At 37.0% G+C, this 13,999-nt stretch overlaps 1 protein-coding gene across 1 annotated transcript in view; it reads left to right on the top strand.

Annotated features, from left to right (window-relative positions):
• The window catches only part of LRBA (LPS responsive beige-like anchor protein), a 621,066-nt gene that overhangs the window by 81,490 nt on the left and 525,577 nt on the right, over positions 1–13,999 (top strand). Inside the window, 8 exon segments of the mRNA XM_025198536.1 lie at positions 2,162–2,393; positions 2,548–2,648; positions 4,761–4,856; positions 7,550–7,671; positions 7,817–7,943; positions 10,019–10,138; positions 11,954–12,100; positions 13,430–13,627. Of these exon segments, the coding sequence (XP_025054321.1) occupies positions 2,162–2,393; positions 2,548–2,648; positions 4,761–4,856; positions 7,550–7,671; positions 7,817–7,943; positions 10,019–10,138; positions 11,954–12,100; positions 13,430–13,627 (1,143 nt within the window).

Here is a 13,999-nt window from a genome sequence, read left to right on the forward strand (position 1 = left end):
AGAAATTCTACAATGATTACAGTGCTTGACTTAAGCATAAGGGCAACAAATTCTGCTTTATTTAATATACTTCACCATCAGATCTAATGAATGGAACTGCTGGTTTCTGAAAGCAAGGGAAAATATTTGGAATGATTTTCATCATAGTATAGCTTTTCGGAAAGGAAACATGTTTGAAATCTGAAGGATTCTTTTAAGGAGTAAATCTTTGAGATGTGTGATCTTTAGGATGCAGTTCTTTTTTTTTCTTCTTCCCAATTGATTCTTAATTTTTTTTTAGATTTAACTTTTCAGACTTGCACATCTCCCACTAAAAAAAAAAAAAATTATCAAGATACTTGACTTCCATGTGTATCTCCTGAGTGAGACATTCCCATTTTCTTAGGAAAGTTGAATGGGAAGAAAAAAAATCTATTGTTTGGACTGTGCGGGCTGGGAGCGGTCCGAGGCTTTCGGGGGCGCGCGGTGGGCTGTGGCCAGCAGCCCTGGCACGTGGGTCGGGGAATTCGGCACAGCGGACTAGAATTAGGCACGGACGCGTAGAGGTTGATTAAAGATTATTTTACTTACACCGTAGATGGTCACGGTGCAGGCAGGAAAAGTTGCTTGCGTTGCAGTTACAGATAGAAAAGAAGAGTGGACAAGAGTTCTAACCGCGAACTCTGGTCCAAGGCCGGCTGAGAGCTCTAGAACCGTGAGCCCGTCAAATCAACCGGACAAAATAACCCGAGAAGAGCTCTGGATACCACGATGAGAGTCTGAAAGGTGACTCTCCACGAGCGCGCAGGGAAGGGTACGTCGAGGGATCAGGCGGCGACGGGGAGAGGCTAGAGGTTGATCAGGCCCCTATATCCTTCTTAAGGCACACGCTGGGTTCGTTAAGCTCCGCAGCGCGCTTAGAGTTCTTCACGAGATGTGAAGTCCTCCTTCTCCTCCTCCAACTTGGGTGGAAACCGCTCAAGCCTCTTATACGGCTAGCAAGCCAATCGCTAGCTGCCACGTGGGAATAATTTAGAAACAGCCAATAGTGGGACACAAATTTACATACGGGTGGCGGTAACTCCTTTGCACCGGGGTTGTCTCTATGCAACTGAGAATTGCACCGTGCAAAGAAAGCTCCTCGTGGTGGGAAATAATTCTGCAGTGCCGAAGCACACACAACATCATACCCTTTGGGTCATGACATGGACATGCATCAAAATGAACAAGAACTCAATAAAACTGAATAAGCTTTTTTCCTTTTTGTTTAGACATTTTCTTGTAAATGCGTGCAAGTGGTACACAGGTGATCTACAGTGACCGGTATAACCTATAAGATGCCTTTATATGTATCTATATTATTCTAACTCGATAGGAAAGTTTAGAAATAGGAGGACCTAATTAGAATGAGAATGAAATTCAAATTTTAGCTCGTCATAAATGCAAATTTAGTGTGTGTGTGTGGTCCCACCTTTCTTTTGCCTACCCTGCAACTATTCCCTCTTAATATATCACAAACCACTTAATGTGTGGTACATTCAAGCAAGGGCTGTTAGAGACCTGAACATTTTCATTTCTGGGGGAAAATTAATTAATAGATCTGTATGGGGAATCATCGAGTCCTGTGGTGGGCTTAAACCAGTGCTTTATATTTATTAATGGTCACTCCAATGTATGAAAGAAGTTTTGGGTTTTTTTGGGGGGGATGGGGTTTGTTCTGTAACTTGAAAATGAACAAAATAGTAATAATAAATGCTGTAGTATCTTTAGTTACCAAAGCTAAGTTGCATGTTTTATTTAGTATTTTAGGAGCCAGGTTTAATGTTTAAAGATCAAAACTTCTGTGAGCTCTTTTCAGCAGGCTTCTGTGAGCTCTTGTCAGCAGGATTGTTTTACATGAGCATGTTTACCAAAGGAATGAACTAAATCATAGAAAGGTCACACATTTCAAGGTTACTCAGTGAAATAGTGAACCCAGAGGAGAGAATTAATAGAAGTCAGTCCTGTGGCCACCCAATCTGTTTTAATCTAATCCTAATCCAATCCCACTATCACTGAATACCTTTCAACACATGTGGTTGGGAAATTTACATACTTATTTTCCATGGCAAATTTATCATTTAGGAAGATCCTTTGAAATGATTGTCACTAGTGTTCTTTCTTTCTTCCTTCCTTCTCAAAGCTTGTAGGAGGCCATTTTGATCTGGAAATGAACTTTATTATCCAAGAAGGAGAGGGTATTACATGCATGGTAGATCTGTTGGATAAATGTGATGGCACTTGCCAGGCTGAGGTATGGAGCATGTTTACAGCAATCCTGAAGAAGAGTATACGCAATCTGCAAGTTTGCACAGAAGTTGGGCTTGTTGAACAAGTGCTCCAGAGGATTGGTAAAGCTGATAACATGATTGCAGGTAAGAGTTCACATGGCAGTAGAGTACTTTGAGCTAAAAATTCTTGGCTTTTTATATAAACCTTACTGAGACACTTTTCTTCTTCTTCTTCTTCTTGATATTGCATTTTATCTTATACAGATACGTGCTTTTATTTTATTTTTTTCTCTTTCAGATCTCTTAGTTGATATGTTGGGTGTGCTGGCTAGCTATAACTTGACAGTTCGGGAGCTAAAATTTTTCTTCAGCAAACTTCAAGGGGAAAAAGGAAAATGGGTAAATAACTTTGTCATAGTATTGGTTATACTTTCTTACTATTTTCTATTAGCTAAAAGGCTAACCTTTGTAATATTTTTTTGATAACTAAATGTTAAAGCTGTCAAACATGTAAGGATGCCTACCACTGTCAACAGAGATCTTTTTGTATACAAATAATAAAATATAAGGTCTAAAACTGTGATTAAGGTACTAATCAGATTTATAGTTTGGTAGCTCGAGGAGTGTACTGATATAATCCAGTGTCCTCCTGCTAAACTGTTCACCCATGCCTCCATAAATACACTTGGAAATTATGTGGTGAAAATAGGAACCTTTCTGTTTTGGTTTTTTTTTGTTTTGTTTTTTTTAACAATCCCAAATGTGAAGCTTAAGTAAAAATGGGGTTATTACAAAACCCCAAAAAACCAAAATGGAGACATTTAAAAGAGGTAGATTTAAAAACAGTTGCTTGCATATGCAACTCAAGAAGTCTGTCATTTTCACTGATTGGTAAAGAGAACGTCTGATTTTGTTAGTGCAGTAGGAATTTCTGACAAGAATTGAAAAGAAGGTAAACCTGTAATATCACTTGCTGGTAGATTGCTGGTAAAAAGTCTTACCATACTGTTTTTTTGTTTTTTAATTCTACTCTGAGTAGAATAAGAAACCCTCCCAACAGTCAGTTTTCTTGTTTAATCCAGATGCTACCAAATGTGCTTTCTTTTTCTAACTGAGCTCTTAACCATCAGAGCTTCTGCTTGTATGGAAATTGCAACAGCTTTAAGATTTGCACAAATTAATTAGAAAAGTTATTTTTTTAATCCTGCTGCTATAACACCTGAAATAACCTGCCCAGTCTAGAAAAAAAGACAAATATTTATTTAAAATCTGAGTGCGCATTTTTAAAGTAGCACAATTAAGTAAAACTTTTAAAATAATAGGTCTGGAAGGTCTGGAATTTTAGTTTGCTCCATAAAATACTGTGTATACTATGTAAATATAATATCTAATGTAATAATAAACACTGCATGTGCTCACTGGTTGTGGGAAGAGTCTCTTTGTAATGTTAACATTTTCATTTCCTGACTTTTTTGTGTTGCTGTTTGAATTTAATTTCCTTCTTTTATTAAAGACCCAGTATAGAGGAGAGGAGGAAGAAAGAAACGTAGCTGCATTTCTAGGGAGTTGCACAGCACCATAAATCTTAAACTCAACCCTTTTATAAAGACACAAAATGCATATGTGCAGCAAAAGTTACCCAGCAGCAATATGGTGCTGAACATGCATAATCAACTTAAAACACAATGCATCTCCCTTTTTTCAGTGTAGATGCATGAGAGGTGTTTGGGGTTTTTTTGTTTGTTTTGTGGGGGTTTTAATACCTGAAAAAATTGAAATTCTTTTTAAGCTCATACTACACTTAGCTTTCAGTGAACCTACATGTGAAATTTAAAGTTTTAGTAGGGTTTTTGAGTTACTTAAGCTAAACATTTCTCTTCCTAAAAGAGGAAAAGTATATCTGCTTCCATTCTCCATTGTGGTAACTCTGAAGGAGGTAAAGGGATTGCTTTTGCTTTCTGCAGGAGAAAAAGGTGCTTTCGAAAAGGTCAGTCATACAAAATTTTGGGCCAGATGGGTAACCTTTAGAAAATTAAAACTGTCTGGCACCTATAGCTGTAGTATTTGTGTATATTGTAGGTGATGTAAAGTGTCCAGAGATTACTGTTACTCCATAGGTGAAGCAGCAGTGGTCTTTATATCAGCATTTCCCAACCAATGTACCGTGGCACAAAAGTGTGCCATCAGAAATGAACAGGTATGCGACAGAATTTTGCCATGGCAATGAGCTACAGTAGGTATGAGGATGGGAAACGCCTTAACAGGTGTGCCACAGAAAATTGTTATTAATGTAAGTGTGTTTTGGTCTGGAAAAGGTTAGGAAACACTGCTGTATATGAAGATAAAATTTGTATTGATAACTGTTTGTTGAATATTATTCTGCTGAATAATGGCCTAGTGCTTGTCCACAGAAGGATTAGAAACATGACAAAATTCATCCTCTTGTATGCTTAAACCTACCTTACTTATGTTATATATAATGTCTGATATTTGTAATAACTTTTTTAATAGCCACCACATGCTGGCAAGCTGTTGTCTGTATTAAAACACATGCCCCAGAAATATGGACCTGATGCCTTCTTCAACTTTCCCGGGAAAAGTGCTGCAGTAAGTAGTTATTGGTCAAGGTTTATTTTGCTTTATTTTGCTTTTGTTTGCTGTCTTCTTGCTTTTACTGGCTTTATTTTTTAATCTCTTGCTCCCATTTGACTCTTATTGTTCTGTGCAACAGTTATGCACCCTAGTCTTTGTCCTGCAGATGACATTTTTGGTGAGGTATTTGTTTTTTTGCTCTCTGGTAACTACGTCAAGCTTTAATAATATACTAGCACTATATACGTGTTACTCTTATGGGAAGGCAAACAGTCCTGGCTAGACTAGGAACAAATGTCAGTACTGTATTTACCTGAATCCAAGACAACCCTGACCCCTCCCCCCAATAATTAGATTCTAGAAAAAATGTGGGAAAATATAATATAAATATAGATGTTATAATATTTTTTTTAATGTGAAAAAATATATTCTAAATTTGTTATAATTTTCCATGTCTAGAATATATTTGTTGTAGGGTTGTGGTTTAACTAATCCCCCCACTACTACAGTGGGAAAATTCAGTGACGGAGCGGCAGGTGATAGAGGGGTCTGTAGTGGGTGAGTCAGTCAGCTTGACCCCTGCCCCTTGCTTCTCCACACCTTTATTTCCTGCCCCCCCACCCCACTGCCTCTGTTCCCTGCAGTTCCTGCTCCCTTTCCTACTCCCTCTGTCCCCCTTCCTTCCCCCCGACCTTTCCCCCACCACTTATCGTTGCTCTGGCTGTGGCTAAAACACCACCCGAAACATGCTCCAGCCCCAGCCCAGCTTGGTAGCAGTGGCAGCTGCTCTGGCTGGGCCCTGGAGCTAGAACTGTCATGCCCCTGCCACCATTGCTATCAGGCTGGGCTGGGGCTGGAGCATGTTTGCCCTTATGTCCTGGGCTGGAGTGGAGCTGGAGCAGCAACAAGGATAAGTAGTAGGGGAGATGGTCCCTTACTACCTTCGTTGTACCCAGTGTACACAGGAATCGGTCTTGTATATTCTAAGACTTCCCCAAAAGTGCCTCAAGAATATACCAAATTGAAAGTGGGCAAGCTCCTGTTTACATTTTTCATTATTTATGAACTGATTTATTTATATAGTGGCTATCTTTAAAAAAAAAAATTGGTGTGCAGTTCTTGTTCCACATATAGCAATATTTTGATTGTCATATTCCTTATTCTTATAAAAAATACTGTTATACCCATGGCACAGTATATACTTATTCCATGTACATTTTTGCCATACAGATGTGTGCTTTATTTTTAAATCAAATACTAAAAAAAGTTATGGAGCCTTTCCTCAGTGAAGATCAAGTGCCTCAAAACTTGTCTTGAATCATTTAAATCTTTTAAAATCTTTTGTTGTGTACAGCAAATATATATATTTTTTTCTAAATAATAAAATTTATAACTGAAAATATGACTCCAGATTGTAAAAAGATCTCTCGTTCCTATTATCTTACTTTGATTTTATGCATGCATGCAACTTCTTACTACCTGGTGGTTTAACATTAATTGTGAGTTGAATATTTGTTGTGTTTAATGTATTTGAATGAAGATTTAAGAGAGTGAGAAATAAAACAGCAATATTCCTGAAACCTTAAGTGTAATGCAAATCTGTAACAGGCACATGTTGTTTTGGCTACTTGTGTATGGTTTTACTATTTTCTTCTGTTGTTTTATTTTTGTTTTTCAGTATATGGTGAATGTCTGAGAACAGATGAGAAACCTCAATATAATAATAATTTCTTTATTTGGAAAAAAAATGGGAATCAAATTTTTGTAGGGAAGTTAAACCAACTGCAGTATTAATAGGCACTAAAAGTGTGTGTGTGTGTGTGTGTGTGTGTACATATATTGGGCTGAGACGTACATAGACTGATTAGTTAGTTATTGCTGCAGAGAAGGATTTATAGCATTGCATTTGGGCAAGGATAGCTGCACAGAGCTTGGGAGTATAATAAGGAGTCTGGCGACACTCAAGTTCTTTGATGTTTTTGTTCATTGGTATTGATTGTCTGGACAGCATCTTTGATCAGAGCACTATGGCAATCTGAGTTGAAATTTATATTGCAAGACTGTGAAGCAAAATGGTGAAAAGTGAATGGTAATGGTTAATAAAAACTACTCAAACAAAGAATCTAACACTATATAAATTGTTGTTGTACGAGCATGTGGTTTGTAATTTACAAGCTTTCTAGCTAATATATAAGTCCTGTATTCTTTATGATGATTTTTGGCTGAAGGTATTGTGTTACATTTTTCTAAATCAGGGCTGTAGTAGTTTTGTGTCTTTACTTTGTGTAAGGTTAAACTAGTCATGACTAGTCTGTAGATAAGGGAATTCTTCAGGCAAAATTTAGAGACTTCCATTTCCTTGCCTGACTTCCTTCCACAATGAGTTTGTTATCTTTTGTCTTTGGAATGCAGTGCTGCATGACAACAGTATGGAGATCATAAGTGTGTACATTTTACTTGTTCTGTTGTGTATTAGCAGAAAATTGAGAATTGCGTTTTTAGACTATTTTTAATTTTCTTCAGTAAAATATTTCATTTTCCCATGGTTCATTATACTGATTTATGCACATTTGTATGATGAAATCTTTAAAAATGGAAAAAGGACTCTGGCCATGTGAAATAGTACGTACCTAGCTTGCACCTTGCCCACTTTCATGGTTCAAGGATTATTTTTGTTTAATCTTGCTATGTTAATTTATTTTCTTTAGGCTATTGCCTTACCTCCTATAGCCAAGTGGCCCTACCAGAATGGATTTACCTTTCACACTTGGTTAAGAATGGATCCTGTAAACAATATCAACGTGGATAAGGATAAGCCTTACTTATATTGGTATGTATTGTGTAAGCTTGTACTTCTGATATTCCATTTATATCCATTTTAATACTGTTTACTTAGATTGAACAAAACAAGCCTTTTTTTGTTTACTGGCACATTTAGCTTCAGTTATTCACAGAACTTTTTTTTTTCTTTTAAGTTTTCGCACAAACAAAGGACTTGGTTATTCTGCTCACTTTGTAGGAGGCTGTTTGATTGTGACATCAATAAAATCAAAAGGAAAAGGTTTCCAGCACTGTGTGAAATTTGATTTCAAGCCACAGAAGGTGAGTTAATATGGTAAAATAAGAACCATAAATTGCATCAGTACATGTATGTAATTAGGCATTAGTTGCACTTGTTCTTTTTCCCCTTGAGACAGATTTGGGAAACATTTTTACTCTGTCTGCTAATTACTACATACATGTGTAAAAGAACAGTTAACAATGTGAGAAAACGATCATCTATATCAATTTTTGTAGTGTTCAGAAACCATTTTAAAAAGTAAAGCTTAAAGAAATAAATGTATACGGTAGTCTACCCTTTTAATATTTGTCGTTTATATTCTTACCCAAGCCTAAAAGGAGAATGCAGTTTATTGAAAAGTAATGACAGAGTAAAATCACAAATGTCAAACGAGTTAGTAGTAGAGAGTTAGGATAAGCTAGCTGTCTGAGTTGTCCTGTGTAGGATAACTTGATTATCTTGGCCTGTGCGTTTCCACATGACTTTTGGCATTTATGAGAAGTTGTAGGAGAGATAGGAAGGTTTTAACGGGTATGAGGAATTTGAGAACCTACTGGGGAAGTATAAATGAACTTTCCTGGTTATTGTGTACGGTGTTCACTGGATTAATAGAGCTTAATTTGATAGGGCTGATTCTAGCTATAATGTTTAAACTTGAAACTACACCAGCATATGGACCTTAAAAAAAAAAAAAAAAAAAAAAAAAGAACAGAAGAGGGTGTGAGAGGGAGCAAAATAGAAAAACTGCAGATGTACCAAAAGGAATTAAGTCCTGCATAATCTATCCCTAGTTAGTCTCAATACATATAGCAGTCCTGAATATTCTAAGATGAATTTATCTTTCTTGCTTACTTCTGTTCAAACTTACTGCTGCTTTCCAGTTGCTTCTCTCTCTTTCCTTCACAAGTTCTGTTAAGTCTTCAGCAGAAGTGATGGATTGCTCAGGCTGCCATGGGCCAAATGCTGGTTCCTCTCAGTTCTCTGCTTGTTTTCCTGATGCATGCCACTGTTTTCCTTTTTTAATTTCTGGCCTGTTGGTTTTAAGAATCTACTTTCTAGACATGTAGGCTGTATGGTTGAGATTACGAAGGACCTGGGTAAAAGATGCAGGCTATGATTTTCTCCTGGTGGACTATTGGCTACATGTCCTTAGAGGTTATGATTATATTTGTTCTCTTTAGGCTAGCAACAACCAGCTAACACATTTTAAACACCACTTAGCATCTTGTTTAGACAACTTAGGTTTAATAAAATGTGAATGTATGTTATTTAACTTATTTTCCAAACATGCTATTTTTTCCTTAGTCTGCCTTATAGAAAATCTGTTTTTTTCAAGTCATTGTGAAGCAAAGACAGCTCATAAGAGAATTCATCACATTGATTATAACTAGTCATATTATCCAGAAACTGTCTTCCTCACAATTGTTATGAGTTAGCCCCATATTTTATAAAAAATGTCTGTAGAATGTCATGATTCAATTTAAATGACATTGTTATTGTCTAAGGTTTTCTTGCATATTTAACAGGCCAGCAAAAATATTTGCTTTGTCAAATGAAGTGTTATTCCAGTGTTTCTGCAGAAAAGGTTGTAAACATGTTGTGGGAGAATGGGCCTCTTCCAGACTTCCTTTGGAATCCCTTATCAGTAATCCCTTGCTGTAAATATGGATTCTGTTTCTGACTATTTGACACATACTCCTTTGAGATTCTTTAAACTTCTGAATCATCCTTGCAGCTCTTTGGAATCAGGGGATGATGAACTATTGTAAATCTTAAGTGAAACAAAGTTTAAACATATTAACAAATCAAGTTATAGTCTTTTGCCAAGGTTTTGACATAAATAGTGTTCATCATGCTGTCAAAAGAAAAGTTCTGAGTTGTGGTTATATATCTCTCTAAAATCGTACAACTGTTTGTCATAGGGTGACTGGACATTTTCTTGGGTGCAGTGAGTTAGACCAGGCCAGCAATGAACTTTTCATCTTTTCCATTTTTTTAACATAAAGAAACTTGTTAGTAGTCATTGAATTCATAACAACGTTTTTTTTTCTATGATCTAACTTAACATACTCTTATAAAGACTCAGTATATCAGCAGTTGTTTTTTTATTATTCAGTGGTATATGGTTACTATAGTTCACATCTACAACCGTTGGAAGAACAGTGAACTTCGATGTTATGTGAATGGGGAACTGGCATCATATGGAGAAATAACGTGGTTTGTCAATACCAGTGATGTAAGGAACTTTAATTTTGCATTATTTCACTTTATTTGGAATAGCAACAACTTTTGTTATTATTATTTAAAAAAATATTGTTAAACATTGATATTAGGGCTGTGCAAAGCTTTGGTCCCTGATTCGATTCGACAGAGATTTGGCCAGATTCAGTGGCCAAATCTCTGAATCCAAATCAAATCAAATCAGGAGACTATTTATTGTCTCTGAATTGAATTAGAACCCTCCAAATCAATTCGGAAAGATTTGGAGATTCGGACATAGACACAGCTTTACATGTTTTTTCTACATACCTCAAGGTACCAGGCGGCTTGTGAATACTGTGATGCTGGGGCAGGTGGAGCATCTCACAGGACTGCAGGGGCTTCCCAGCGTGCTCAGCAGCAGGCCCAGAAGAGGACCAGAAGCACTTCCGGTCCACTTCTGTGTCCACTGGGGAGCATGCTGGAGGGGGCTCCCCTGTGTCCCCCCTGCCTCCTGGGTCTGAGGAGGTACCCGGGGTCTCCTCGCAGCTGATTGCGAGCTGCGGGGGTGCAGGGGTGGAGCCCCAGTGTGCTCCCCGGCAGACCCGGAAGTACTTCCAGTCCACTTCCGGGTTCGCTGCCAAGCACGTGGGGGGCCCCGTCGTGCTCCTGTGGGACACTCCATCCGAGCTAGCATTGGAGCATTCATGCTGGTACCTTGAGATATGTAGAAAAAACTTTTAAAGCTGTGTCTATGACTGAAATGCTGATTCTCCGAATCAGTATCGAATCTTCAGATTCGGATTCGGCTGAATTGAATTGGGGGCAATGATCCGAATCAACAAATTGAATCACTGTCCCAATTTGGGTTGAATCTGAATCTAATACATCCCATTTCACTCACCCATCATTGATATCCTTGCTGTGATAGGTTTTTAAAATGTTTTGTGTTTTGGGATTTTTGTCTTGCTTTAATGGGATCCTTCAACATAATTTAATCTGTCTTTCCATCATTGTCCATCTCTGTAGCTGGTAATATATGTCATTTAATCTGTGACTCGATGGTCAGCAAACCCAATACTCTTGATTGTCAGCAAACCCAATAGGCTTGATTCTGCAAGTGCCTAAATAGTTGTATTGCACTATGCGAATAAGTGGTCTATTCACTACTACACAAATTAGTTCTGCATATGTTTAAATGTATACAAGATTTAGCCTCATAGGAGAACAGGAAGATTGTCACAACTTTCCTACTCTCCATTGTCTAGTTTTTGCTCTTCTAAAACATGGGAGAAAAGAGTCCTGTTAATAAGACTCTTATCCTTGTACAATGAGTTATCTGACTTCTCTGATGTTAGATATTAGTTAAGAGTTTAGTGTTTTTGTTTCTTTGGGGGTTTTTTGTTGCTTTTTTTTGTCTTCCACATGTGTTCTTGTAGCTACATCCTTGTTTGAATACACTAAAACTGTTAAGTATATCTTATTTTTGTATTAGTAAATATAAAATATGTTTTCCCCAAATTTCAGGAATTGCTTAATACCTAAAATAGCAGAAAATGTTTTGTATTTGTTTAAATCTAAAAAATATCCACTTAATAACCTCTCTTGGAAAAAAAATATTAAATTTTTCATGTAACTTTATGAAAATGTTATGGACCTGAGCAACCAGCCTTATACTTGCTAAAAAATTGTTTATCCTGATAAAATAAAATATCTTCCTAACATTAATAAATATCTACGTGATTGATTTATACTTACGTAGTTCAGATTCAATCAATTTGATTATTTATTTTACTTTTATTTCGTTTGTTTTTTTTATTTAGTGTAACTTGATTCTCTGTTCTGTTTTCAGACATTTGATAAATGCTTCCTGGGTTCTTCAGAAACAGCAGATGCCAATCGAGTGTTTTGTGGACAGATGACAGCTGTTTACCTTTTCAGTGAGGCTCTTAATGCTGCTCAGATCTTTGCCATTTATCAGCTTGGGCTGGGATACAAGGTATCTTGGAGTTGAAGTAATAACTTTTGAAAGATTTCTTTTAATCAATTTCTGGAGGTTTTTGAAATTTCTATGGCAATTGCATGTACCAGTTTCCTTACCAGGCAATTTCTGTTTATTAAACTGTTACATATATTTATAGATTAATTAATGATCGGTTAATTATTAATTATAATACTTAAAAGAGGAAAGAAAAAAAACTAATAAATAAGACATGTTTGTTATGGACATGAAGTTGTTGAATTCCCAATCAAATTCAGTATGCCAGTGGAAACAACACAATGGACATGGTTGCTGGTGTCAAAAAAGGCTATCTATGCTTTAAACAAACACCACTTCAAACAGTAACTTAGTAAATTTGATGCTAAAACTAGGTTAAAATAAGTAACAAAAAGTATCTCCGTTTTTCATTTCTCAGTTCCTGCTTCTGTTGATGGGCATGGGCAAAAGTCTTCTATTGCTGGGAGAGAGGATAATAGGGAGGGAAGTTGTTGTCTAAGGATGAATGAACAAATTATATATCAGATTAAAGGGGGAAATTACTGTGGGTTAGTTCATCATGTGGGGTAACTGTTTTATTTGTTCTTTCTATCCTGCGATAGTAAAGCAATTGTTTCAGATATAAACTGCCCTGGTTTTAGCTTCTGTTTAGCACAGGTTTGAGTGAATACACAATCCAGTTACTGTGCAGCAGCTCATATGGAGTAACTCTTCTCTCTTAACTAGGTATTATTCATTTATCTGTTTATGTACTAAGTGAATAGAAAGCTAAATATTAATTGCTTTGAGATCCATTTCCTTATGCAGGCTAGTATCTCAACGCCTAATTCAACACACTGAGGAAAAAATGACTAGCAAGGCTACTACTGAGGTGTACTTTTGTTACACTGACTTATCTTTATTGTAGTAGCTTTGGGCTCTAGGCAGATTGCAATACACCCTAGGAGCTGTACAAACACATGATGGAAGAATGGTCCCCACTCCATCTCTATCCCAAATATTAAACAGTGTTTTGAGTGAACATTTTTAATAGAAGGCAGTATTATTTACTTAAGTTTTTTTCATTTAAAGGAGAAGTGTAAAATATTTTCCCTTCCCTTGTGGGTAGTGTCATTCTGGGGCAAAGAAGTTATACAATACTAACTATAAAATCAGTCCTGAACTACAAATATTCGTAGTGGGATTGTTTTCTTCTTGCATATTGCTAGAGTTGAGGAGGAGAAATCCTGTGATTTTCATCAGTATTTGTGTTGCTTCTAATGACTGTCCCTTTGGGCAAGTAAGTTTTTAATGTGTTTCTTTTTCCTCCCTCTTTCTCCACCTTTCCAGGGAACATTCAAATTCAAGGCAGAAAGTGATCTCTTTCTTGCTGAGCATCACAAAATGTTGCTGTATGATGGCAAACTCTCCAGTGCAATTGCTTTCATGTACAATCCAAGGGCTACAGATGCACAGCTCTGTTTAGAATCCTCACCCAAGGATAACCCATCTATCTTTGTTCATTCTCCACACGCCCTCATGCTGCAGGTATTTTGACATTTTAGCTGATTTTCTGAGAAGAAAAATGGTGCATTTGTCAGGTTCTGAAACCATGATTTTCAGACCTCTGAGATAGAGGAGCCCTAATAATACACAGAGAAGTAAAAACTAACAAAACTCTGCCTTTCTCCTTTCTTGTCCTCTAATATTGGAGGAGTTGCAAAGAACTGTGCATAGCTCTTCAAACTATCACCTCTGTGTTCTTACCACTGCCTTAAATCAGACCTCTCCTTCCTTACTATCTCCAGGAATGCATCACATGCCATACCCATTCTCCTCTAGCCCATTCCTTTCAGTGCAAAGCTCAGTTTTTTCATGAACAACTAGGGCCACGTGCCCTCATTTGGGTGCGGTTGTGCC

The sequence above is a fragment of the Alligator sinensis genome, unplaced genomic scaffold (genome assembly GCF_000455745.1).
Source record: "Alligator sinensis unplaced genomic scaffold, ASM45574v1 scaffold169_1, whole genome shotgun sequence".
Classification (NCBI taxonomy): Eukaryota; Metazoa; Chordata; order Crocodylia; family Alligatoridae; genus Alligator; species Alligator sinensis.